Source organism: Manacus candei, unplaced genomic scaffold (assembly GCF_025592945.1).
Source record: "Manacus candei isolate 608988 ecotype Guabito, Panama unplaced genomic scaffold, ASM2559294v1 h1tg000063l, whole genome shotgun sequence".
NCBI classification, from domain to species: Eukaryota; Metazoa; Chordata; class Aves; order Passeriformes; family Pipridae; genus Manacus; species Manacus candei.
In genome coordinates, this window is record NW_026138111.1 from 2,537,022 (window position 1) to 2,563,240 (window position 26,219).

The window sequence follows — 26,219 nt, forward strand, 5'->3', positions numbered from 1 at the left end:
ATGAGCAGGACTGTATTTAGCAGTGGTGCCAAATGACTGAGGTCTTGTTGCCACAATTAGTTTGTTCATCGGTGACCTAGACAATGACATAAAATTTCTGTTGATAAAGTCTGTGGAAGACATTTAAATTGAGGAGTAATAAAGAGGGACAAAGACAGGTTATTTTTATGCAAACCTGACTTGCCTGATCACAGTCCCATGACATCCACTGGCAGGTAGCTAAATACCAATTTACACAACACCAGATACAGACATGTAGAGTCTCTTGGCAAGCAGTAATCCAGAGACAGATTGAGGAGTAATCATAGATGATCATTTCAGCATAAGTTGCCAGTCAGGTAGTAGCTGAAAAGGCTGCTTACGCAACCCTTTCATGTATAAAATGAAGTTATCAGGAAGAAACAGAGCAAGGATCCCTGTATGCAGAGTTTAAGAAAGATCATAGTGCGTGAACAATCACTATTAGAATGTCCTTAGTATTAATGAACATTTCCTGTGTGCAAACTGTATATATATATGTACATATACTTATTTGCATATGATCCCTGTACAGTCAGTATATGTAAAATACCAGTGGCCAGTGCTCACTTGATGCCCAGCATTCTGGAGTCAGGTTTAGTCCAGAGTCCCTTGCTGAACAGAAGAATTTTTTAGGAGTCCAAGGATGAGCACTGTGCAAACTAGGTTATCTCTGCCTCTAGTCCACAGTGCCTGCTGGGGTTGCCCCTTTTATTATGTCCAGATTTCCTGTTCATGCAAGTCCCTGAGAAGCATCACCAGCTGACAAGCCTCCCACAAGGTGATCTGTCACTTGGTAACTGTTCCTCTTTAATTCAAACCTGAAGAACAGATTTGTCCTAATGGCTCACTGGTTTTCTTATCCCAAGGTACTCCACTGTAGAATCTTGTCAGCATTATGCTATTCACCACTGAGCACTGTACTGCAAGATGACAAAGACAGCGTGAGAAAAAGAATCCATTTCACAAGTTCCCTGAGTTGCCTGGAGTCAGATTTCCCAAATTTTCAAAAGACCTTTGATCTTGTGGACAAAAGCACAGTAAGACCAAGGGAGAAATTACAGTAGAAAGAACGAATTTAAGCTCCTGAGGAAGATTCTGATTGATATAAGTACAAGAGAAAGTTACTTTTTTGAAGTCCTTTGAAAGAATCAACAGGTGTGTGGATAAGGGAGACCCTTCTAATACAACCTATTTTAATTTCAAAAAGGCATTCAGCAAGGTTTCTAATCAAGTCTCGAAGGAAGCTAAGAAGTTTTGAGATGTGAGGGGAGGTCCTTACAAGGATACCACTTGGATCAAAGGATGCAAAATAGGAGGAAAATTACTCAGCTTTCTCAGAGAGTGTGAAACTTAGTGATCTGTGCTGGAGCTCATGCTGCTTAACATGTTAAACAACATAGAGAAGCATGGGCAAGTAAGTGACAGCTTGCTGGAGGTGCTGAGTTACACAGGGTAATAAAGGTGGGAGCTGATTGTGAAGAATTGCAAAAGGACCTTATGAAACACAGGGATTGCTAATTAAAATAGTAGATTAAATTCAGCATAAACTGATGTGTATAGGAGAAAATAATCCTAACCTTGCATGAAGTGACATGTTATGATTCATCTACTACCTCTTAATTTGAAAATCCTGGGGTTATAAAAAATAGTTTCATAAAAATGTCAGTACAAAGCTCAGTAGGACTAAAACCAACCAAACAAAACCAAAAGCAGGCCATTCAAAGGTTAGTCAAGAACAGAGACTGTAACACAGAGCTTTACTCCATTGTAGGAAAATTACCCATGGCTGCTTGATGGTAGTAGTACTTCTCAAATTCCATGTCTTTTAAGAGAGTAGTGGATAAAAAAAGTCAGCTGGAAAAGAACCAGAGGCAGCTTGATAGCCTTGTCTTTGCTGAGGTGTTATAAGAACCATCTCAGTGACAGCACTTGTGTCTAATCAATTGACTTGGGAAGGAATTATTATTTACAATCATACCAAAACCCACAAAGTCACTCCTCCTCTCATGCCGGTTTACAGCACACAACATATTCAATAACCATATGTGTTCTTGTCTTTTTGGGCAGCACTCCATTGTAACAGGGAAGAAACTACTGAAACTCTTCTCAGGTCTTGCCTAATCCAGTACGAGCTGTGAAAGACAGACCAGGAATCAATCATGTACATGCTTTCTTACAACAAAACAGCCATGGGAACAGTCTCCACAGCTATAAGCAGAGCTGGAGCTGAATTAGGCTCAGCAAACCCACCAAAAATGCATTTTTTCCTTTGGGGTCCAGGATGGCAGTGGGACAGGGTATTTCCAGTAGTGTGGGACTTGCCCAGCACACACCAGACCCAGCATTGTAGTCTCTGTGTCTTTATCTCGAGAACTTTGTCTTGCTACTTTGTGTGCCAGTGCAGCCTCTGACTGATGGGATGAACTGTGAGCAACCCACTGGAACCTGGTCAGTCAAGAAGCACCTCCAGAAAACAAGCTGAAGTGCTTGAGTATTCAGCAATGTTTCATCAGTTACTGTAAAGGTTCTAAGTGTATCTTTCCTTATAGGGTTTTTACAAGGAAACCAGTTTTCAAGAGAACAAATTCTTATTGTTGCCAGATTCTCACATGGCTATTAACATTTTCATGGTCACAACTCAGGACACAAATGGCAGCAAAGGATTACCTTTCTCATTTGGTTTTAGTGTGAAAATATATTTGCTTTTGTCAGAAGGTGTAAGGATTGCAAAACCTTGTACAGAGGTGAAATCTTTCTTTTGATCTTCTGGAGATTTACAGTAGCAATAAAAACAAATAAAGGTCTTCAAGCAGCAGCGCTGGAGGTGAGACTGCAAAACCCACAGTGTGTGAGAAGAACAGGAGCTTTAATGAAGTTTGTCATTGGCATTTGGTTGAACAAGTTTTACAAGCTACAAGCCTGGAAAAATGGATTAAGGTTAGACTGGGGCACAGTAACAGACCACCGCTTTGTTATCACAGGGACTCGGCAACACTGTTTTGGTTGTACAGATTCTATGTTTTCACAGCAGATTATAGACTTGAACCTGCTCAGCTGAGACAGAAATGGCAGGGAGGCACCCCCACCAGAGGGAGATTAGAAAGGTCATGCTCTGACCTTTCTGTGACTTACAGACGTATCTCTACCCAAAGCCATTCCACCCAGAGATTATCCTATTAAATTGCTGGGGTATGTCATCCTTCTGACACATCCAACAGCCAACCACAATTCCTTATGCTGAAAATAGGGTAGCATCTTTTGGAATAGGGAAAAATTCCTTGAAAGGGAAGAGTACACCAGCCTTGTTCTTTACAGCCAGAAAGCTGAGGAAGGCACATCCCAAATGTTCTGAGCAAACAGGCTTTTTCTTCTCCCAGTTGTAGGAAAGGGAAGGAATTTTGAGACCGAAGTTCTTCCCTTTACCTTAGAAGACATAAGGTTTAGAGTCCTTTTGTTTGTCTGACATGTGTATTACTTTTTTTAATATTCTGGTGATATGAATACTCAGTCATTATAAAATAAGTTTCCTCATCTCCTTTTGTATAAAAGAGCTGATGGGAAAGCTCTGAATAGCTACACTAATAACCTAAACTAATGACAAAGAAGTAAAAATGTCCAGCCCTCAGATCCTTCCACACATCCTTTATCTATCCACTTGAATTTCTTAAGTACTGTAACAATAAAAAACTCTGAAGTAATTTTCAACAATTTATAATTACATGGCTATATACAATATGCTTCCTCACACAAGCATTGGAAGACTTACCAAGAATCAAATCCTCAGATCTTACAGATCTCAATATTAACCAACAAAACACTAGAAAGTGTAAATAGTTACATATATTAATAAATTAGAGTATGCTTGTGCAAATTTATCTAGTAAATCTTGATTTGATTTATATATAAACTAAATTGTTGGGGGGGAAAAAAGAGTTACAGAACCCAAATTTACTGGTTTTTTGGTTTGAAGATAAACAAACAATAAACTTGCCCTTCTACTGATATTTATAAGAGGGAAGTAAAAACCTTGCTGGAGGCATGATGGCTCCTTAAGAGCCATCCTTAAGAGACTTCTCTACTCCAGTCAGGAGCAGGAGAGAGGACTGCCATTCTGATTCCAGGAAACCTCACCCTAAATTGAAAGTTCTACAAATTGTGTTCAAAAAGCAGTTAGGAGTACTCAGACAAAGATTAGTAATGAAATTATATGGAACAAAATATGTTACTTTAGAAGAATCTTGCTGACTACCTTCCCATATCCTCTGAATTGCTCTGGATTATGTTATAGCAGGCATCAGGGTACCTTTCAACAAAATACTGTGCCACAGAAAAATACTTTTTGGAAATGCTCTAGTGCCAAGTGCTTTTCATCTCTTACCATGAATTAAAAGCAAATATCTTTAAATACCTGTGAAGGTGTCTTAAAATAATCAACGAAGTCAGCTATGCTGCTAGTGAAACAGGAAAAAACCCCGAAAGAACATAACATCCATGGTTAACAACTGTGATTTCAGTAAGCCTGACTTCACAAAGCATCTTTAATCTCAGTATTTCCTTATTTCTGATCATCTGGTTATTTAGAAGGCATGAAGCTCTCCACATAAGGCCTCTATCCACCAGTTTTAAGACAAGAGGATAACCTTTCACTCAGGTGTTTACAAATTTGACAGAGAAGATGTACAGGACCCTGATAGGGCTCTCATGGACAAAGAAACCCCAATGTTACCAGGCAGAGAGATGCAGTTACCATTGTTCAAATGCACCCTCACAGTCTCTGCCTTGAGCAACTCAGCACAGCCATTACTTTAGTTTTTAGAGTAGAATTGGAGGACATAAATCTCTTCCTGTGAGTCCCTTGCCTTCTGCACAGTCTGAGGCCTGGAATTTCCCTGCTGACTCCTTGCAGTGACCTGGGAGCCACCACTGCACACTCACACTGGTAATTACTTTTGCACAAAGGGTGACTAGAGTGAGAAAATCTGGAGTGTTGTAGCTGGTGGGTTTTACCAGCATGGAAAGGAGGAGGAGGAGCCTGCCTGACACTTGGGCAGATTCTCTGTAGATAATATAACACTTTAAATTCAAGTGCTAAAAGGCTATAAGGGCACCTTTCTACAGTACAGCATGAGCTGAAGGGACCAGCAACAAATGATGCTCAATAACAGATGATAAATTACAGGAGGTGCCTTATACACCCATACTGATGTGTCTGTAAGGTACCTGCTGCAATTCGAAGTCATGCAGGAGTTAAAAGTATGACTTCTTCTAATCATGAAAATCCCATCCAAAGGGACGAGATGTTCTCTCTGCCAAAAAGCTGGTTTTTTTCACAGATACTAAAATGAACTGAAGGCTAAAACACTGATGGTTAAATTGCTTTTAAACAAACATTTTTAGTGACTTCAGAGGTAAAGTTTAAACAATGAATCTTCTTTATTTGAGAAAGGATTATGTCAAATATAGAGGATAATTCCTCATATATTCAATTACAAGTGCTTCAGTTTTAAGCACATACAGAAAAGATGCTGAAGCACAGATGCACTTACTCCAGAAAAAAAAAAGCGGAAAAAAAAAAGCAGAAAAAAACCCCCAGTACCCAGTTTCCCTTCTCTTCTCTAGAACTGAGCTGATTGTAAATTCAATCACTTTGCCCCAGACTGCCTGCAAGCCAGCAGAACAGCTCTCCTCAGAGGGCTGCAGTGACAGCGCAGCTCTGCTCTGGTCTGCGTTTGCCAACAAAGAGCACAGGAATGACATCTGATGCCCAACATCACAACTTTAAGACACAGTCAGATGGCTATTATTTTCACTGCCAGAACTAAACTTTATTTCCATGTGTGTTACATACTGGTATTTGATGTCAAGTACATTAAACTTACTTTAACAGAGGATTTAAGTGAGGAATATTTATTCTTCCCTAAACAAGAAGGAATGTAAAAACCTATAAGAAAAGAACTGTTTAAGCTTTGATTTGATTTTGGCAAACCAAACAGTTAAGTATTCTTCTGTTCTCTCCTCAGATCTTTCAAAGTACCAAAAAAGCATCTTTTTATAATCATGCAGCTGAAGAAAAAAATAGTATTACAAAATCCATTTCTTATGCTAAATATGGTTACAAATCAGAGTATTAAACACAAAATTCCCAATTCCTATTTTTAAATACAAATACTGTATTATATTATGAAATGGGGATAATTAAAATATATCAATGACTACAAATCTAGTAATTTAAAGCAAACAAACATGCTGTTTGCTTTCATGTGGAAGAATTAGGATATTGTATGGTTCAAGCACTGCAGTAATTTCTGTCAACTCCTTGATGCCCAGAATGTCAAACCGCCAAACACAGAGACAAGTATTCAAGTCTGAATAGCACCAGGTGTTTTTCTTTTTTTTTTTCTCTTTTTTCCCTTTTAGAGATATTAACATTTAATAAAATGAGTGACGTTACAACCTTCTGAAAGTGACATGCACAAATAGAGAATTTGAGTTTCCAACTAATAAGCTGAAAGTTTTAGACAATACTGAATAATTACTAACGTATTTCATGGTACACAAGAAAACAGTGCTTCCACAGTATATCCTCAGTTCTCAAGTACAAAAATATCAGTTATGGGTAGTCAATAGTTATCAAAATTTTTATTGGTACAGAATGAAAGCAGCATTTAGTTTATTGTTTTTTAAACCAAACATCATAGAATTCCCTAGTACACATGTGGAGGAGTGAAATAGGCTCTGTACTATTTACCTGCTACTGATCCTAGAGTGAAATACCTGCTACTGATACTAGGTCCAGATTCAAAACCTTTCCTGGCCAAAACCAAACTATATAATTAATAGCAAAGGGAAGGCAGTTCCTCAGTGTGAAAGGTCAGCATTTAGAGTCTTACTAAAACACTATTTTTGAAACAATACATCACTTAAATGTATAATTACATACACTACAAGTGAGAAACAGGTTTTTATTAACAAGAACTATTGAGACTGGGCATAAACATCTTAACCACAAACCCTAGAAATATTATGGATGCTTTGATGTGGCCCTTTTTGGTGAGAGAATAGGAATAATGAAGTATGGCTTTTCAAGCTTCCTCTAAAAGCACATTTTATAAAATTTTGTAGGTTTAAATTATTTTAGAGGACCCCTAGCATTTTTCAGTAACATTGTTTACTAATTAGAAGCATTAATTATATCAGCATATTAAGCCATTGGCTGATAGCTGATCACCAGCATAACAGGAGCTGTTTGCTTTTGCTGTAGCTTTTTGTTTCTAAGGGAGGTACTTTTCTAGTGAGAGCCATCCTACAGTACTATCAAACATTTCAGAGGTTACTACATAGCTTCTCAAATAAAATCCTCAACAGTTTTGTCTTCCAGCAGATACTCATATCAAGCATATGCAGAGAGCAAATACAATCAAGTGCAGACAGTTCAAAGCTATATCTCAAACATATTGTTTTACAGCTACCCTCTGCAGAATAAAAGCCCCTCCTCATCCCAAAGAGATGGGAAGAGAAGGGGAAACAGGTCTGCCATTCATGTAGGAGTTTGGCTAGCATAGACTTTTATTAAAGTTGTTAACAAAAATAGTTAAACATTTTTACAATTTAACATCCAGTCTGACAAAAGGCAAATCAATGAAAAAAATACAAAAAAGTAAAAAAGTGCACTACCCAGTCCAGTATTTTGCTTTAAAGTCATGTCACTTACAGCATATGAAAAATAAACCCAGAAGTGTAATTACTTTAAAATACACCGCTTCCATATTTCAGTATTTTACACATATATTCTATAGTGGAAGAGGAGATCTCTTAAAAACTTTACTCTTAAAATATTGAGGTGCATATACCAAGTGGGATAGACCTGGCAAGTTAAGTTGCAGTAGAGAATCCTTTCAAATTTGGCATTTCACTTACAAACCTTACTGTGCTAGCAAGATCTGTAGTACCTAAGCCTTCTAGTAAGAACAGTAATTTTGCTTAATGCAGATTTACTAATACAGACAACTACAAGAAATGGTGTGGTCAGCAACTCTATGGGATCTTAAGGAGATACGAGTCCTGATTTAGTTGTCAAATGGAACAATGTCACAACAAACTTTAAGGCCATGTTTTATTTGCTGATTAATGGACAAAAGGCAATGGATTCCCCCCCCACTAAATATTTTCTTGAAAGTCTGTGCTCATAAAAATCATGAAAAGTTGGAAAGACTTAATTATTGAAACTTTAAATATATTTTACACAATCTTGTTTGTACAAAAATACAAGTTAAATATAAACATAAAGCAATCATGATAATTTTATGTAAATCCATTTTGTGATATTCTGTTATATATAAAAAAGTTTCTCAGCTCTGTCTCATTTGTGAAAAGATCAATACCAGATTGAATCACTACTGGCAAAGGGCCCTAAAAAGCACACTTTAGCATTAAATATGTTTTACAATGTAAGTACCGTTTCCTGATTTCATCTTCTAAAGACTGGCAAAAGATAGGGCAGTATGTCCATAAACCAACAAATAATTTGGCTACAATGTCATAAAACACAAACACACAAATCTGTACAATAAACCAGTAGGTATGCAGTACGAACTTGTTACACACACACATACACAGACATGGAATGGAACTTAGTGAGACGCTGTTTGTAATTCACTGTTCTTCAGCCTGGCATTTTGTCTTACTTCATCAAATGAATATGACTTTGTTACCTTTCCATTCTTAAATACAGTGTGAAGGAGGTCCTGCAAGAAACACCATTGTTTTAGCAATTTGGCAAATGATCAAACAACACAAGTTACACAAACTCTAAAGTGAGCACACAAATCAAGGCTGGTAAGACTAGAGCTTTAACTATCAAGACAATCTTTACAGCTTCTTCTGATATTTTTCACTAATGGTTAGTCAAAAGAAAGGACTTGGCTTGGGCCATCCTGTGCACAGACAGCAGCTTTATGTTGGGTAGTGCCTTGATTGAGAAACCTACACCCGGCCAAAGCCAAATACACACTAAATATACCTTGCTATAGTAGTTTGTAAGAAAGATGACACTCAACCAATCAAATACAAACTGATTTTTTACAATTTTATATTAAATTAAATCTTTTTCCCCACTACAAAAAAAAAAAAAATCTTTCTTCACAGTGCCCTTTGCTCATATACACTTTGTAAAGCAGCACACTGGGAGGGCAATAAGCTCAGTGTGGCACTCAAAAAGTCAGCACAACAGCAACACTGAGCAGTCCCTGTGCTTGGCGACCTACTGCAAGGACCTGGAGCTTTAGGGAAACGGCCTCACAAAAGAGGACACTTCCCTGTTGTTCCCAGAACCTGTACCACGCAAATAACCCTCTCTAATACCCCAAGACCAAAAAAATTTTAGTGAATGATTTCATCTGTCAAAAATGAAGGGACTATATATTGCCTCATCTCAGAGCCAAAGTCTCATGGTTTGTGTTGAAGAGATTTCTCATCATTAGGTCCTTACCCCTCCACTCTGCCCCAGTCTCTCTCTCTCTCTGAATGTTTATCACAAAAATATGTACATGCATATGTGTATATATAAGTTTGAAACTCTTTTTTCTTAGATCTTTGCATCCAGAGCACAATATCTACAGCGTGTATAACTTAGTTTTTTTCATCTTCAAATTTCTCAGAGATCTCAGTTTTATCCTTATTGTTACATAAAACAGTGTGCCTAGTAGCACAGAAACAGGCTTCTGTATATCAGAGAACTCTAGAAACTTCCAGTTTCTAAAAGCCAAAGTGCAACTTGACAACTTATTTTCAGTCCTTTAAATATGGGAAGAGAGTCAACATGCAGTTAAACATTTCAATGTTGCACACTGAAAAGGCAAGAGATATCAAATCAAAAGCTTGAGATTGGTCTAAAGTTTGTGTTTATTTCACTGAAATAGCATTTCATTTTGCAATTGTTAAGAAGTTACAGGGAAAATGAATTCCTGGTTTAAATCTAAAAGTTGGAAAACTGGGCAACTACCCTGTGTACAGAGCATTAACCCCTGAAGGAACTATTTAAAAAGTCTCAGTGGGGAAGTATAAACAAATTTTAGTTACATCTGTCCCTCTTCCACCTCCAACTACTCAAATTGTGCAATATACTCCAAACAAAACTACTTGGTCAACATATATTCTGCAACATTGAGACATCAATTTTGGGGAAACAGCAGCAGTGTTCTCTTGTTTGTAAAGACAAACAAAAGATAAAGATCTCTAATTGTAAAGCATAAATATTCTATTGGCATTCTAACATTCTGCTGGTTACCGAATTTGGCACTGGGGACACTTCTGAGGTAATAAGATGCGAGTTGAACAAAAAGACAAACAGAAATAAATTCTTAAGTTATAACCTGCTTTTTCTCAGTCTATTTTTGCATGAAGAATGATGTAATACATTTCTAAAATTCATACCTGTCCATACTCTTCAAGATCTCCCTTGCCTTCTTCAAGTGTCACATACTCTCCAGTAGGTGTCCTATGCAACGACAGCCGTCCTTTCTTTGACCTTTTGTTGGGATCGGCCACGGGATCCTTGAAGACATTTACCTAAAATGAAAAGAGTATTTTTTTAAAGAGAAAGGGCTTTGTGGGACTCGTGTGTACCAAATGCAGATGGTGGTAACGTAACAGGAAATGTCAAACAGGTTTCCAGGTGGGGAGGCCTGTATTGGAAGCATTAATGGTAGAAGCTGTACAAAGACATACCCCGAGACCGTTGGTCACCACGTAACTGCATTTGAAGGAACAGTTTAAGAGATCTCTCGTTAGTTTCTGCAACAAAGCTCCACCAGATCCAAAGGCAATATTCTCAATACTCCATTTATTCTTCTTCATTCCCTCCACAATCTAATAAGAAAAAGAAAATCATGATGGAGCATACTTTTAGGTCACGCCATTTTTCCATAAAAATATTATACTACTTAAACAAGATGCTTTTACAGACAATTAAGCCAACTAACATTCAGTTTCCAGGAGATGTATATAATCATTTGGTCAATACTTGGTACGCTGTTTGCATTTTTATTTACAGTTTCAGCATGGCATAATTACAGAAAGCTTTTGCTGTAACACTATTATTATGCCAGCACATATACTTTCCAAACTAGGGTGGTACAGTAATGCAATGCCCAGAGAAACAGAGCTCTAAAGAAAATAAAAGACTCCATGAGAGTACTTTAGAGCCTTCCAATTTCTCAGAATTGTGGGAAGACCTCAAAGCAGAGCTTGTATCTGAAACAATGCAGTCATCTTGCTCATCAACTCCAGAATGTTATTACCCACTCTGACCAATGATTTGTACAGAGCAGTTCTCTTGAAGACACATTGTCTAGAATTAGATTAGCAATTTTGAAGATGGGAAATGAAAACATATCAAGCTGCTTTAAGTTTGCTTTGCCATCTTCTCAGGCAGGTACAGATCAATGTGAACTGCACTGCAATCAATAGTTACGGTAAAAATTACTGTATCATTTCCCCTTACCCTCATTCTATCCAGACAAACATGACATCCTCTAGCCTGGAGTAATGGGTGCTTGCTTAGTCATGCTCATAAATGGCCAAGATTTATTTCCCTGACCTATTACCTTTATGGCAGCCTGAAATTATGGTTATAGCCCCAATACAGAGTTGAAACACTCTCTTCTACTAACATACTAACAAAAGCAGGTGAGAAAACCAGAGTGGGTGAGATAGCAATATACCATCTACCCAGAAAAAAGGAAGGTGAGAAACAGAATGGAAGGACATAATCTATAGGGAACAGTGCAGAGTTTCAAAAAGTAGCATCATTAGAAATCTGGTAATATTTTGTGCAGTCTCAGCCTCCTGCAGCAAGAAGAAATGCCAGGGTAACATTGAACAGGACTGTTTCACAAGCTACTGATGTCAAGCTGCTTTTTTTTTAAGGGACAGCTTAAAAAAGGCAATTCCAACTTCAGACCATGGCAAACTGGTAGTGTAAACAGAAGAGCATACTAGTATTTTGTTTATCCACTAAGTCACACGTAGACTGTCTTCACAGTTACTCTCAGACTGAATGCCTGGCAGAAGCCAATCAACAGGAGAGGTGGACAACAGAGTCATAACCTTTTGAGGGCACGCCCTGAACATCTTCTCACTATGTTTTTACCAGATACTTCTCCCCAGTCGAGATCTTATCAGTGAGTTTCCATCATTTCAATGGTACCAGTTTACTCGGCCTCACTCAAGAAGTCAAGCAAAATGAATCTCAAGCTCTACCACCATGACTTCCAATTAAGAGAAACCTTTGGAAGTTTTGTATCCTGAACAAATGCCCCATTGACAATCCCATGGATTTTAGCAGTAGACATCATAACCTTTCAGTAACCACGTGCAAAAGGAAATTCTGTTTTCAAGTGATTAGGTTCTCCTGGAAGCAGTTAAAAGAGTACTCAGGGAAGATAAAGGACTAAAATTAATTTATTACTCCTTTTAGCATCTCTTAAGTAACTGAAGATGACAAAGGAATGGTAAAAGGGATTTTGTATACCCTATACTTAAGTATAATGCCCAATAGTACTGTAAGAAACAGGACTTGACTGGGCCTGGATATGGATTCTTCTTACCTACACTGTCTTTTGAGGAGACAAATGTAGGTAAGCTCCACCTGGACTGAACAAGTTCTGTCCAGACACTGACCAAGCCTGAAGCCGTGTGAACTGCTGGCCAGACTTGAGCCAATGTCTTCTGCTCCTTTCATTATGCAGTTTTATAGCTCAGGTCTGACACTGAACTTGCTTGAACATGCCTGCAAGAGGTAGCACGAACTACCTATATAAATAACATCCTACACCAAGGCATGTGATGCTTAGACTTCATGTCCACTGCAGGTTAACTTGCAGGTTAACAGATGTTAGTCCAAGTATAGCATAGCTGGGCCATGGCAGCTTAACATTCTTGCCTGGATGAGAAGAAATGTGAACCCCCTTTCAAGTCGTGTTCCTGCTCTCATTTACAGATGGTTTGTTCACCTCGTGCTACAGGCACAAATCCTCACTTACCCTGGGTGAAGATCTGGTTTCTCACTTTCCTCTCTCTCAAAGGCATTTCCTTACTCAGACTGATCTTTGTCTGGTGAGGGGTCAAGAGAAATCAAGACTAAGCTGAAAGACAGCTCTAGTGACCCACAGCAAAGGCCCAGGTAACAGCTTCCTTAAGTAGGAGGAAGAGATAGGAAACAGTAGCAGTAATAGGAAAGAAGGAGGAGATTTGAAACAACTGGAGCCTCCCCCAAAGGGAGAAAGAATACAGAAGAATTTCTTGTCTCACACTTTCAAACCTATATAGGGAGAACAATTCAGGTGTCAAGGTTTTGACCAGCTTCCTCTGACCGTTACAAGCATGATTAATACATCAACTGTGACTCCAGATTAGAGGATTTTGTTTGCATAAAAATTTAGAGAAATCTGGAAATTGAATGTTCAAAGAAAATCCTTTGAAAGTGTAGTATATTGTGGGGTTAGCAGATTGGAATGATTTTAAAAAGTGAAAATGCAAAGAAAGTCAGAAAAGTTTCCTTACCTGTTCTACCAGCATCCCCTATTAAAACAAAGAATTTTAAAATCCAGTTTATACTCTGAGTTGTTTTCTATATTGTTGTTTCATACTTTGGATAGCTAAGTGAGACTTTGGATAGCTAATTGGCCATTACCCATTCTAGATTTTCCTATTATACCCATTACCTTTCCTCTGAGTTGTAACAATAAATCATGTCTAGAATCTAACATTGATGTGGAGTAATTAGAATAATGACTTGCATAGGTTATAAGGGGGAGGGAAAAAAGATGGCCACAACAATACATTTGTTTTGTTTATGTAAACTCCTTTCAGAAAAGAATGAATTATACTTCAGGGCTGATTTGATTTTGGTGGGTTGTAGGTTGTTTTGGGGTGTTTGTTTCTGTTTGTTTTGTTTGTTGTTTTGTTTTTTAAAATGGTAAACAATTACCCAATCTTCTGAAAGTCAGCACGGTAACCTTGGTTTTGCTGACACAAGAGCATGAAGAGACCCATGAAACATAAACACAACTAAAATCAGTTTGCAAGATCATGGTCATTTTGCTCCAACATAAGTTGCTGCTGTCAAATGAGAAGTGTCTCCTTCCTTCCTGCCTGTTTCTCCCAGCTCAAAACAACAGTTTATTTTCTCCTGTATAGTGCTGGCAAGTACTAGCCCCCCTTTTTGGGATAATTTAGCTCACTAAACCACAAAAGTGGTCACTTTTGGCTGAGTCAGTTTGCTGCTACACGTGTGGTCTAAACTATAATGACCAGTGGTTCAACGACCAAAAGCTGCCCTGAGGCACAGTAAGATTACAGTCAGGAAGAGATGGGAAGGTGCCACCAGGCAGCAGGTAGTTATGTCTGCTCTGTATGTCTTGTGGAACTGGATCTTCTACAACATATTACAGGTAGAGTTCTCATAATCAGGTGCAGCTTGATGAGGAAAATATGTAAACAGGCAGATCACCTGAATAAAGAATTGCTCATTGTGTCTCTTATCCTCCCCCAACAGCTGTTGCAAATATTTTCCTACTCTATTTAGAACATGGAGAGCAGAGCATTTTTCACTCTAATGCAAATATTTTAAATACTAGTTTTAATACCTTGACTAGAATCAATGCTATATGAGCATCCTTGAATTTTGTCCAGTATAACCCACAGAAAGTAACCCGAGTTCCTTACAAGAAAGAATAGACCAGTTTCTTTCCTGTGACAACTCACGAACATCACAATCACAACATACTTTGCCTAGCACCAGCATCAGTCCTGTTAAACCATTGCTGAGAACAAGTTTTCTTTTTGTGGTTTTTGGTTTTTTGTTTGTTTGTTTTGTTTTTTTTTTAACAAAGAGAGTGTCTTCCCCTGCTATCTAATGGTAAGACTTTCTTGCCAGCTATTAACCTCTTGTGCTTGTGTTCTATAAAGCACACTAGCATAGCTGTATGTTCTCAAAAAGCCACATGGGATGAAAAAATAAAGTAAAATAAAATTTACTTTAAAGGGTGTTGGAGGCAGAAGAAAACTGTAGTGTGTGACTGCTCTACAGTTGGTATCTCCGGTTACAATCTCAGTATTAACTGTTCTCTAAGGATCCAAGTGACAACTCTGAGTTCTGTCATTGAGGTTCACATTATGTGCCCATAGATCCACAAATAGATTCAGACTAACTAAAAAACAAACCTGGTATCTCTCTTACTCTTAATTTTGAGGAGCAGTAAAAGTCAGCTTTGTTAAGAACTTAAGGATGTGTAGGTCTAGAAAGCTAGGATAAGTGTCAATAAATTCAAGTAAAATTAATCTTAAATTTATCCAACTTATTTCTGTTTTTGAACTCTAATACAGCTGGAGAAGAATGATCAAGGACAAACCTGATAAAGTCAAGTCCTCTTCCTTCTACATGCCCTTTATCATCTGTAGTCACTGCAGTCTGTACCCTTGTAACCACATTGTAATACCTAAATTCTACATCTACTCAATAGTGGAGAATTTATGACTAGTTTCAAGCACACAGCATCTCCTAAATAATCATTTTTTGTCTTGGTGAAATTGTAATTTTGATTTGGACTACAGCCTAATCTGTTACACATATTTTTTGGTTTTCAGTGACCCTTATTCCACTAGTTGCCAAATCAATGAACTTGCTTTCCTTACCTTTGGTTTTAAAAAGTCTCCTTCAAAACTACACCTTCAATATTTGAGAGCAAACACACTTCAGATGGTACATAACTAATGAGCCAAACCAGTTAATTACTATTGCTGTAGCACAGTGATCATGCACAGTGTGCCTTAGACATCAATGAAGGACTAAACACAGCCAGATTTTGATCTCAATTAGACTTGACAAGCGTGACGAAAGCAAACAAAAGGAGAAACGGTGGAAAGAGAAGGGTTACAACAAGGGGATTAGCAAATTCCTTTTAGGGTTTTTTTTATGCATTTTAATAATTTCCTGTGGAGTTTTAATGAATTTGTTTTACACATTATGATATTGCTGCCAATGTCTGAAATGAAGGGCAGGGATGGGGTCAGCAGTGTCTGCTGCAATATCTGACTAGTCATAACAGAGTCCAGATTAAATATCCACGTTGCCAGTGTCACCCTGACACATGAAGAGGATCTCCTACCTCTTGCAACGTGTTGATATCCACACCATCCCCTTGAATAACTCTGAGATATGGTGGCAACAACTTGTAGCCTTTTGAATTTTCTGTAATGGGGAACTTCTTCCCCAAGATCTCCAAGACCTATTGAAAAGAGAAAGGAGACAGTTCAAAATGAAAATAAAAATCTGCCATCCCAATAAAGAAATACAATTTTCACACTCGAATCATTCTCTCTCCAAAAAAAAAAAATAAATCCATAAATATACCCACATAATCATGCTCTAAATCTACCCACACAAATAAAAAACATGCCAGCCATTGTGGTGGGAGCCCTTAAAGCAGTCACAGACCATATGGTCTTTGTGAACTTGTACCCAAAAGCTAATCAGAACTATGCTTCCCTCCTTTCTCTCTTTGCTTGCTGTGAATTTTTGTTATTAAATGTGTCAACTGAAGATTCTGCTCTTCTTTTGACCTCCCTTAAGACAATGGATGAGGCTTTCAGTTTTCTGTGATTTTGTAAACCATGAATACTTAAAATGAAACACTTCAGTTAGGAGTTTTTCTTATCAGCTCCGATAAAGGTCATTCACAGTTCCTATTTGTGACACATCACTTGTCCCAAAGGAAAAAAAAAGCGTTAAAGCTGTATAGATTCAATTTGATAGAGTACCAATGTGCCTAAAATTGCCCCTACTTTCTTATTAGGACAGTGCTGACAGCTACTCAAATTCAGAGGTATCAACAGCTTTTATTAGGAAACTGCAACAATCATTATGCTCTCTAAAGAGCAATGAGGCAAGAAGCATTTTTCATCTTGGAGGTTGTGTGCCACTGACTTAAATGCACATCTTAGAAAAGGGAGAAGAGCACTAAACTTATATTTGTAGCACGAGACAGTGATTTAATACAGGACGCCAAGATATCTAAACTTGGTGGTAAGAAGTTCTACTGACCTGCATTTATTAATATTCAGATGTTCCCAATCGTATTTATTATCAAGTGATGAAAATTTCTCTTTATAGAAGCATTCTAGCATCATTACCTCAGCAAAACTGGTAACAATGCACAAATGTATTATGCAAGAATAGGTTTGATGAAAAACACTAAACTATTTAGACTGTAGAAGAGTTTCTATATCTACTCGGAGGTGAACTAAACATTTACATTTTTCATAAGTCCAAATTAGCCAGTATCAAATATATACGATGCATATCAAGTTGCAGCATTATGTTTCTATGTTTGCTAGCCAGTCATTACAAAACAAATAACTGCCCTCCCAATCTTGTATACAAATGACTTCAAGAAAGGATTACCTTTAAAACAGTGTCAAGGGGATTCCCAGAATCTGGTCTAATAATAAGTGGTGCCTCTGGACTTCGGGCTTCAATTATATGCCTTAGGTCATCACCCCATATTTTTTCACAAGCGTTGTAAATGTCGTAGCTGTCACTAACCACAGATACAGGCACTGAAGAAAACTGTGTTACTATGTGTTCAAAAGCATCTTTTTCATGATCTTTCCCCCAGGCTGTTATGGTACTGCAAAGGCAATTGAAAAATTCATATTAGAGTGGCACTTGTACATAAAATCATATATTCTGTATTTCCTACCACCAACAGTTCAAGATAATGATAAGCAATGTGATTACAAGACAGCATAAACTATGTGCTTATCAGCTCTGTTGAATGGATAATAAGCCTATATACTAAATAAACAGCACCTTGAATTTATCTTTGGCACTTCAGACAAACACTTCGCACATGAAATTCTTTCACATGTAAATGTGATTTTTTTATTTTATGAACATTTGTGAGAGAGTTTCTCTTTTAAGTCTGAAATTCAGACAGTTAGGGAACTACAGATGCAAGAACAGAACATCTGCTCTGGCAACTTCACACTACAAAATGGGAAGTTGAGAACGAAGCACCATATGTTAGAAAAATCCTAAGAAGAAAACAGAATTTATTTTCTTTTTTAATAGTGATATAAAACCATTATTCTCACTCGTATAAACATTCTTCCAAAGGAACCTCAGGCCATTACCCTTGGTACAAGGGTACAGGCAAGCACATAAACCAGAGTTGCTGAGAGCAGTAATAAGTCACTGAATGCCAGTTGATCTGCAGTAGCTGTTCTGCACGTGGCTGTCTCAGACCAGCTGACATAACTGACTTTAGTAACCTGCACACAGACCCAAAAACGCTCTCAAGGACAGCATAAGAGTCAGTGGCATTGAACTTTTACTTTAAAATTCCATCATTAACTACTGTGTGGACAAGCCTCAGATCACGGTAGTGAGGAGACAAAACAAACTTGGCTTTGCAGAGGTTGAGGCAGTTCCAGGAACAGCCCTGTTGCCATGCCAGAGGAAAGCACCACACTCACACCACCACCTCACATTGGAGATTGTGGAATAGTATAACAATTCTGAAAAAATTTAGGTCTCTTGTATGAGACCCTTTTTGTGTATTAACTTGGAAAGGGCGGCTGCAGTCTGCATGTGGCAATGCAAACTTTATGCAGGGCAGTTTAAGCTGTCTGCTCTAATGTCACCACTTCAATATGCTGTAAAAAAGACATTTGATCTCTTGACTCCATGTGTTTGCTTTCATTACAAAAAATTTTATAACTGCTTGGGTCATCATTTTTTGAATTTATCTGTAGTACTAAGCTAAGCTAAGAGAAGAAATTTCAGACAAAATTTGTCACTTCTACTGATCAAGCAGGAGTTCTAGAACAGCACTACAGCAATGGTACAGAAAGTTCTGTGAAGCAGTGCTCCTTTAAAGGTGATCACTACCTACAGGGACTATTCATGTAAGCCTTTCTATTATCTGTCCTGCAATCCTAAGTGAATGCTATTAAACTGGTTTTTGTGCTCAATATGAAAAACACAACCTTCTTTCATATTCTGCTCATTTCAGTGTGTAGATTTGCAACTGAAAACCAAGGATCTGCATTTAATCCTAACCTTGTACAGCATTTGGATACAAAAAAAATAAGAGCTGTCCATCTCAAACATCTGAGATCAGTTCCTTACTCTTAAAAACTCATTCACAATTCTTAGTGAAAGATCAAGGATTTACCATTGGCTGAACTGGTTATGCTGATGGGGAGCTTAAGAGTAACTGCTTCTTCTGGAGGGAGAACATGATCTGTGAGAGTTCAGAATTGCAACTTACATGATTTTTCAATTTATGATTTTATGTTTAAAACCAAACTTGAAGTTCGTAATGTGAATCCTCAATATCTACAACATATAAGCCTTCAAGTCTATTCTAAAAAGAATAATCCAAATTAGACCTGATAAGACCTGATAAGAAGGTTATGGTTAAAAACATTTCAAACACATTTCTAGTTAAGACCAATCATGCCTGGAACATACAGAGGCATCAGTACTCAACTGCAGCCTCTACAGCTGGATCAAGCATGGCTAATACTGTATGGTATATTTCTGGATACAAAGATGGATAAGAAAAAAATTACATTCTGTTAAGCTGTTTTTAGAAAGGCTTAGCCTAGTATCTTACCTGTGTTCAGCAGCTGGAACAGAATATCCTGGAACTGGATCTTTTGTACCATAGTACTTTTTAATTAATGCAATTCCTGCTACAGTGTCTGTTCCTTTGAAGTTCACCAAATGAGCTGAAGCTCCTATGCCTGCAGTCTGAAAAAGATGCAACTTTCAGTTTCCATGTCAAATACAGGAGCCTAAATCCAGTCACCATCTAGCACTAGTTTGCAGTTAGCAAAACTCTGACTTAGTTCTTGTTTCACCAATACTCTCTTCCTGCATTTACACAGGGAAGACACAGGCAAAAGCTCTCCCAGTCTAGTGCTCAGTCCAGACATACCTACCCACCCCAGATCTCCCCCCTCCACAACTAGTCCACAGTGCTCTGTGCATTCATAACTTCAGTGCAGAACAGGGACACAGATATCTGCTACAATCCTTCATAGTTAAGAACAATTAGATTTTTCAAATTATTAGACAAGTAGTATTACCTCTTGTGAAGAAACTCCTCTGTAGCCGAAGTCATGCAGTTTATACTCCAGTCCTTCTAAGCTGCCAGAAGTCTCTAGCAAATATTTGGCCAAAATCTTTTTCTGCTCTCTAGAATTTGTAGCCACTGTGATTGGATACCATGACTGCACAAGAATAGTCTAAAACAAAACCCATCACAATATTAGGTGTGTGTTTGCTTAGAACTTAACAATGCCCACTTGGCATTTTAGCAGGCACAAAAAGGTCTATTTATTTTCATTCCCTGTACAGAAAGTACTGATTCCTCCAACAGTTTGCTTTGGGGCTTAAGCAATTAGCCTTTATAAGCTAGCTGAGGTATTGACCTTCTCAGGAATTATCACTCCCAAACTACTGACACACAGTTCCCCCATCCTCCTTTTTTGTGGATAAAAGTAATGGTGAATTTCCTCTAAAATTATTACAATCTCCTGCCAGGTGGCAAAAAAAAGTCTGTGTAAGAGGACTACAAAAAAGAATCCAGGCTTACTAAAAGCAGAAAATGAAAGTTGCCAGAGATTTCCCTTAAATCAATAAGGGATTCAGCCTTTAATTTAAGTGCACTAATATTTACTTAGAAAAAATATATTAAATTTCCAAAACTGACCTCAATCCAATTTGTAAGCCAGTAGCACTCTGGATCTGTATTTTCTACTGTGAAAAGAACATTTCCTCTGGGAATTACAGAGCCTTCAGGAACAGCCTTTATTTCTATAGGAAGATGGCCATCATATTTCTGTGTAAGAAACAATAATATTGTTAGACAATGGGAAAGATTACCTCTCTTTTTTATTTGACTGCAATGAATAAAAGTCAGTTCTAAGTTTACTGATAAAGTTTTCTTCTTCTTCATTTCTTTCAACCCTAAAAATAATAAACCTACTGGTCCAAATAAATGAGAAAATCCACTTTTATGAAAAAAGGAGGAAAATTCTGTAATCTAAAAACCAGTCTCTTTATCAAACAAATGATGGTTATCAGTTGTATTCCTTGTGCAAACTGAGCCAGGAAGGCTTAAGCGTTCTATAAAAATAAAATAGTTCTACCCACAGAACAAGATATATTTGCCACTCAGTTTTCTTCAGTGCTTTTACAAGAAGTAAGTTTAAAAAAGTGTAGTTATTATCTAAACCTTCAAAAAGTCTCTAGTTTTGCTTAGTATAGATGTGTGCTTTGTTAATTTATTACAGCAGGATCCATTTAATAACTATTTTAAAGACTTTTTCATCTCAATTATTCACTAAACATGGAATCTCATATTGAAGTGTCATTCTTTTGTCAGTCTGTCATCCCCAAAGGACTAAACATTGTATGAAATATGCCTTTGGAAAAAGAGTAACTTGCAAACAGCAACTCTATTAGAGTAATTATAACTTTCTGAAAGAGCTCTGTGAGCTAAACTGGCAATATTGATAATGTTTTGGATGGCAATATTTTTTGACAGAAAGCTTCTCATGAGATATTCTTTAAAGGTGATAAAAATTGCACTAATTCAAAGAAATTACAGATTCATAAGTAGCACCAAAACGTATTCTCCAGTGCCCAAAACACATCAGAAATCTCTTCTACACTAGAGTTTAAAAGTCTATTCAAACATGTAATAACCTAAAGCATATTGTGTTTATACCACACAGGTTTAGCTGTCAGACTTGGAGATACCTGGATTAACATTTACCCATTCATCTCCTCTCGGTACAAACTGATACATGCACATTTCAGATTCATTTTGGCACTTCACTCACACAGCCACTGCACCCTCCACTTTACCCAACACATCTGAGGCAACTCAGCTAGAGAGCAAACAGTGGCAGGTATATGAACACACACTGGAGTTCAGTGAGCAGAAGCAGGGTCTCTGTGTGCATTTAAGGGCATACAAAGACCCAAAGGGTACATACACTTCCAGTTTGAGAGCCACTGGCATCTGAGATCAAGATGTGACAATCATATTTGGGTTTTATATTAACACATACATACGATTTTAATAACAAAATCTGACAAAGGAATAAACAATGTATACAAGAGGTATGCAGGAAGGCTTATTTTGACTAAATCAAAAGCTGAGTGGACTTAGTTAAATCATGTTAAAACTCAGCGAGGACAGACATGCAGCATTAAAAGTGTATTAATTCAGTTTTTCCAAGGAGGGATCAAGCTTACTTCAAATACAGATGAGAACAGTTCACAATGCATAATGTAGCTTAAACACAAATATGAATTGAATTCACATTTGTAGTTATTTGAAAGGGATGCAAGTCCTCTACAAACCTCTCCATAAGTCCCTCTTACAAAAGTGGGGGCTTATTTACCTTGTTGCCATTTGAAACATTTAGTTGAAATTCACCCTTCTTTTGCACAGCTATGGTCCACCCCAGTGGCAAGATGACATCCAGATATAATCATAGACAGATGCCATCATAAAAATACATACAGGACTCAAACTTTTTATCCAGGAAAAAATAAATGCAAAGGACTAAAAAACGTACTTTCAAAAGCAAAAATAACCATTCACCAGAACCCACAATGAAACTTAGCATTTAATTAATCTGCAGAGATTAGAGCAGCTCTGATGAATGCTATTAGTCTGAATCTGCTGCTTTTAGAGAGAAGAGATGTTTGCAATTAGTTGAAGTCTGACACCTTTTTAAACTAAAAGGAAAAAGGATAATTGTGGAAAGACTTAATCTGGAAGGTTTTGTGTGTGAGAAGCCTTGTACTTCATAATAAAGCTCGACTTTCATATTTCTGAAAAATTTAGGAAACAATTGAACAACACATGTATTTACTGGAACTATTTATACACCCAAGAAGTTGTAATGCTTTCTGCATTAGAATAAAAATTGTTACGATTAGTTAGAGAAAGCAATATAAATGATGCAAGCAACCACTAAGTGCTATATTACACATGGAGACTTGCCAACAAGCCCCCACTTACATGAGCTGGCTGACGGCAGCCATAAATCCTCATTACCTGCAAAGCCGTATTTGGCATCTGAAAGGATGAAAATTACTTTTCTCTAAGGAATTACAATTATATGATTATTCTTTGACAGCTGCTACTCCCCGTACACAAAACATGAGAAGCTAAATTTATCCAGTCTTTACAATCAAGATTAAAAGTATTTATCCTACAGTTCATTCAGAAATCCTTCATGATGATCTCAAACTATTTCATGATTTTTTTTTACCTCCAGAATATAGTTCCATCCCTTTTCATTGAAGACATCATCTTGAAAATGCTCTCTATATACTTCTTTGGCTTCCTTGATTTTCTCTTTGGTCACCACTTTACCTGTAGTTTCAGAAACAGATGAAAGCTTAGAAACTTATAAGGTTCATCAATTGATAAACTAAATACAAAAAGGTTCAGGCACAGCAAAGTCACTTTGCCTTCAACAAAGACATGAAGAATGTGTCAAATGCAGTATGTTTAAACAAAATTTTAGTTTAATTTATTATATGGATTAGGATGCTCAAGAAAGCAACAGGATAAAATACACTTGGAGTTTGCAGGTGACTCAGAACAATTTGAGACTACTATTTTTTTATGACGGTCAAAGCACTGTCAAGAGGTTTGGTCATAGTGCTTTTCCCAGAGGAATGTTTTGATAGTGCAAGTTGACACAAGGGTTAAGCTACACTGCTCCAGGGAGAATCACCATGGAGAGGTGTTACAACCAACCTTTGACTGACCACTTTGTGATAAGAGCCAACAGACAAAGCACATGATTTGAATAAGCATTGCTACTGCTCTAGGGCCAATCATCTACCTTAGAGAACAATCCTCAGATTGCTAAAGACAAAAGAAATAAAATTATCAAGTGTTTTGATCATAATGGAATTTCAATCTTTGGCAGGATTGGCAGAGATATTCATTAGCTCAAGATAAAGATAAGTAAGTCATATGACTAAAGTTTTCCTTCTAAAGCTTGGCAGAAGGAAACCTGCATTCAGGTCAGAACAGGTGATATTTGTACATAATGCAAAAAAGCAAACAGCGCCAAGGAATTTTCTTGAATTCTTAAAACTAGCACTGTTAAAACCATTTTCACATGTAGCTGACATATACCATGATCTAAGCTGAGGGGCATCCAAAATATAAGGAAAATTAAAACCATTATTGGTTTACACAGTAAACAAACCAGCAAATACAGACTGAAGTTTATGTTCAAAATGCAAAACGTGCTTTCCATTAAGTCTTCTATCTGCTTGTGAATCCATGCATAGTCTTGCTTTATTTCCATTTATTTTAATTTAGCCCTCTGAAGTTTGGACATGCACACCTCTTCATTTTTAATAAACCACTGGCATAAATAAAGATAGTAGAGAGGTGTCTGAATTACAGTTTTATGAGAGTGGACAACTTATTTGCAGAATCGTATAAATAAGATCTTATGCATGTCACTACTTATGGTATACCAAGATAACCTGGAATTGTTTTAAATATAAGACTACAGGTTTGAGAAAAAATAAGATATTTATTTACAGGAAAAGTTTTACTGGAATTTGAAACAGTTACCTTTTAAATATTTATTCAGAATGTACTGTAAACCATAAAAAACAGTTTCTTCATATTTCACTTTCCTTAGTTTGGAATTTTCAGTCTTCTTTTCACGACATTCAAAGTAGGAATATACTTTGCTTGTGTTAGGTGGATATTGCTTGTAGTGTGTAACCTACATTAAGAAAAACTTCCGTAAGACCTCAAAGCATCACTATAAAGCACAATAGAAATCATATTTGGACATTAAAGCTTAAGAGTAACTCCCAGCTCTTCTGGACTGTTATTATTTATCCTTTCACATTCTACACCAAAGTATTTAGGAAATTTCCACAGTTTTAGCCTCCTTCAATTTTCAGTTCAAAAGACTGTCTTCCATATGGTATTCTTTACTTCTTCATCAAGTCTTTTCCCCCTAGAGTAATCTTCATGGTTAGCTCTTCCCCTCCCCTGATAACTTTGCTTTGATTAACTGGGAAAGACACAGGCTAGGATTTTAGAAGCAGCACTGAACACCAATGTGCCAGGTCAGTTTTTGCTCTCCCACACTTTGGCCAAGCCTAATAGTTACAGGAAGCACAAAATTCCATGACCCTACCAAATATATCCTTGTATTTGATTGAAGTTTTGAAGGCTACAGTCCCATAGTTCAAATAAAACCTAGACTGGAGAGGGCATTGATAACAGCCTTTACCCAAGCATCTCATTCAACATGAGCAGAGTGGGTCTCTCAAACCCTGGTTACAAACTGTTGCTGTCAGTAGTGCTGCTAAAAATCTACCCAAGGTTTGTACCTCCCCACAATGTTTGCTAGATGGATTTCTTTTCCAAATTTGAAACACTTCACATTCAACATAAAGGAAGCATGAAAAGTTGCTGCCTGTGTGTATTACATGGAAACTGGACATACAAACACACAATGCTATTCTGGATTCAACTATGACAGCTTTTCTTAGCTCCTGATTTTAAATCTAGCCAGAAATTTACTTTGAGTAATAGCAGCATTTGAAACAAGTACACTTTAAACATTTAAAAACTTAAATCCACAAAATTTTATCTCCTCATGTGTAAAAAGCAAGCTCCACGCAAAAATCCATAACTCCATATTAAACAAAAGGAATACACAATGACAATCAGTGTTTAAACTACAGAATATATAAATCAGTGTAAGGCATCCCCAGAGTTGAAGCTATCGAGAGTTTTCCTAAATTATGATGAAAAGTCTGTGAACAAGTCTATACATTACAGAAGGAAAAGCTGCTCCTTTGGCTCAGTACAGCACAGTCATACATCAGAACAAAACCCAAAATGCTGTGAGAAAGTTATGTCTGAATTTTTTCAAAACCCTACATTTACAGGTTAGAATATGAGTTCCTTATATGTTTCTTACTTTATTTACTCCAAATAACCTTAAAAATTTCTGTTTCTAACATCACAAGGAACTGGAAAAGGGATAGTTTTACCACTTCTCCCTTCTTGTCTTGATCTTTTAAATGTACCTCTGACATTCTCAAAATAAAATAT

At 37.2% G+C, this 26,219-nt stretch overlaps 1 protein-coding gene across 2 annotated transcripts in view; it reads right to left on the reverse strand.

Moving 5' to 3' along the window:
* Positions 1 to 7,563: 7,563 nt before the first annotated feature.
* NAMPT (nicotinamide phosphoribosyltransferase) overlaps positions 7,564 to 26,219 on the reverse strand; it is a 28,018-nt gene continuing 9,362 nt past the window's right edge. Inside the window, exons 2-12 of one of the 2 annotated variants that reach the window (XM_051805135.1) lie at positions 24,714 to 24,870; positions 23,383 to 23,486; positions 20,802 to 20,930; positions 20,176 to 20,334; positions 19,701 to 19,837; positions 17,483 to 17,708; positions 16,188 to 16,307; positions 13,582 to 13,599; positions 10,747 to 10,887; positions 10,453 to 10,587; positions 7,564 to 8,765 (exon numbers count right to left, since the gene is read on the reverse strand). In XM_051805135.1, coding sequence (XP_051661095.1) covers positions 8,652 to 8,765; positions 10,453 to 10,587; positions 10,747 to 10,887; positions 13,582 to 13,599; positions 16,188 to 16,307; positions 17,483 to 17,708; positions 19,701 to 19,837; positions 20,176 to 20,334; positions 20,802 to 20,930; positions 23,383 to 23,486; positions 24,714 to 24,870 — 1,440 coding nt within the window. In that variant the 3' untranslated portion in view covers positions 7,564 to 8,651. The remainder of the gene's footprint in view (positions 8,766 to 10,452; positions 10,588 to 10,746; positions 10,888 to 13,581; positions 13,600 to 16,187; positions 16,308 to 17,482; positions 17,709 to 19,700; positions 19,838 to 20,175; positions 20,335 to 20,801; positions 20,931 to 23,382; positions 23,487 to 24,713; positions 24,871 to 26,219) is intronic. The other variant, XM_051805136.1, reaches the window with a different exon arrangement.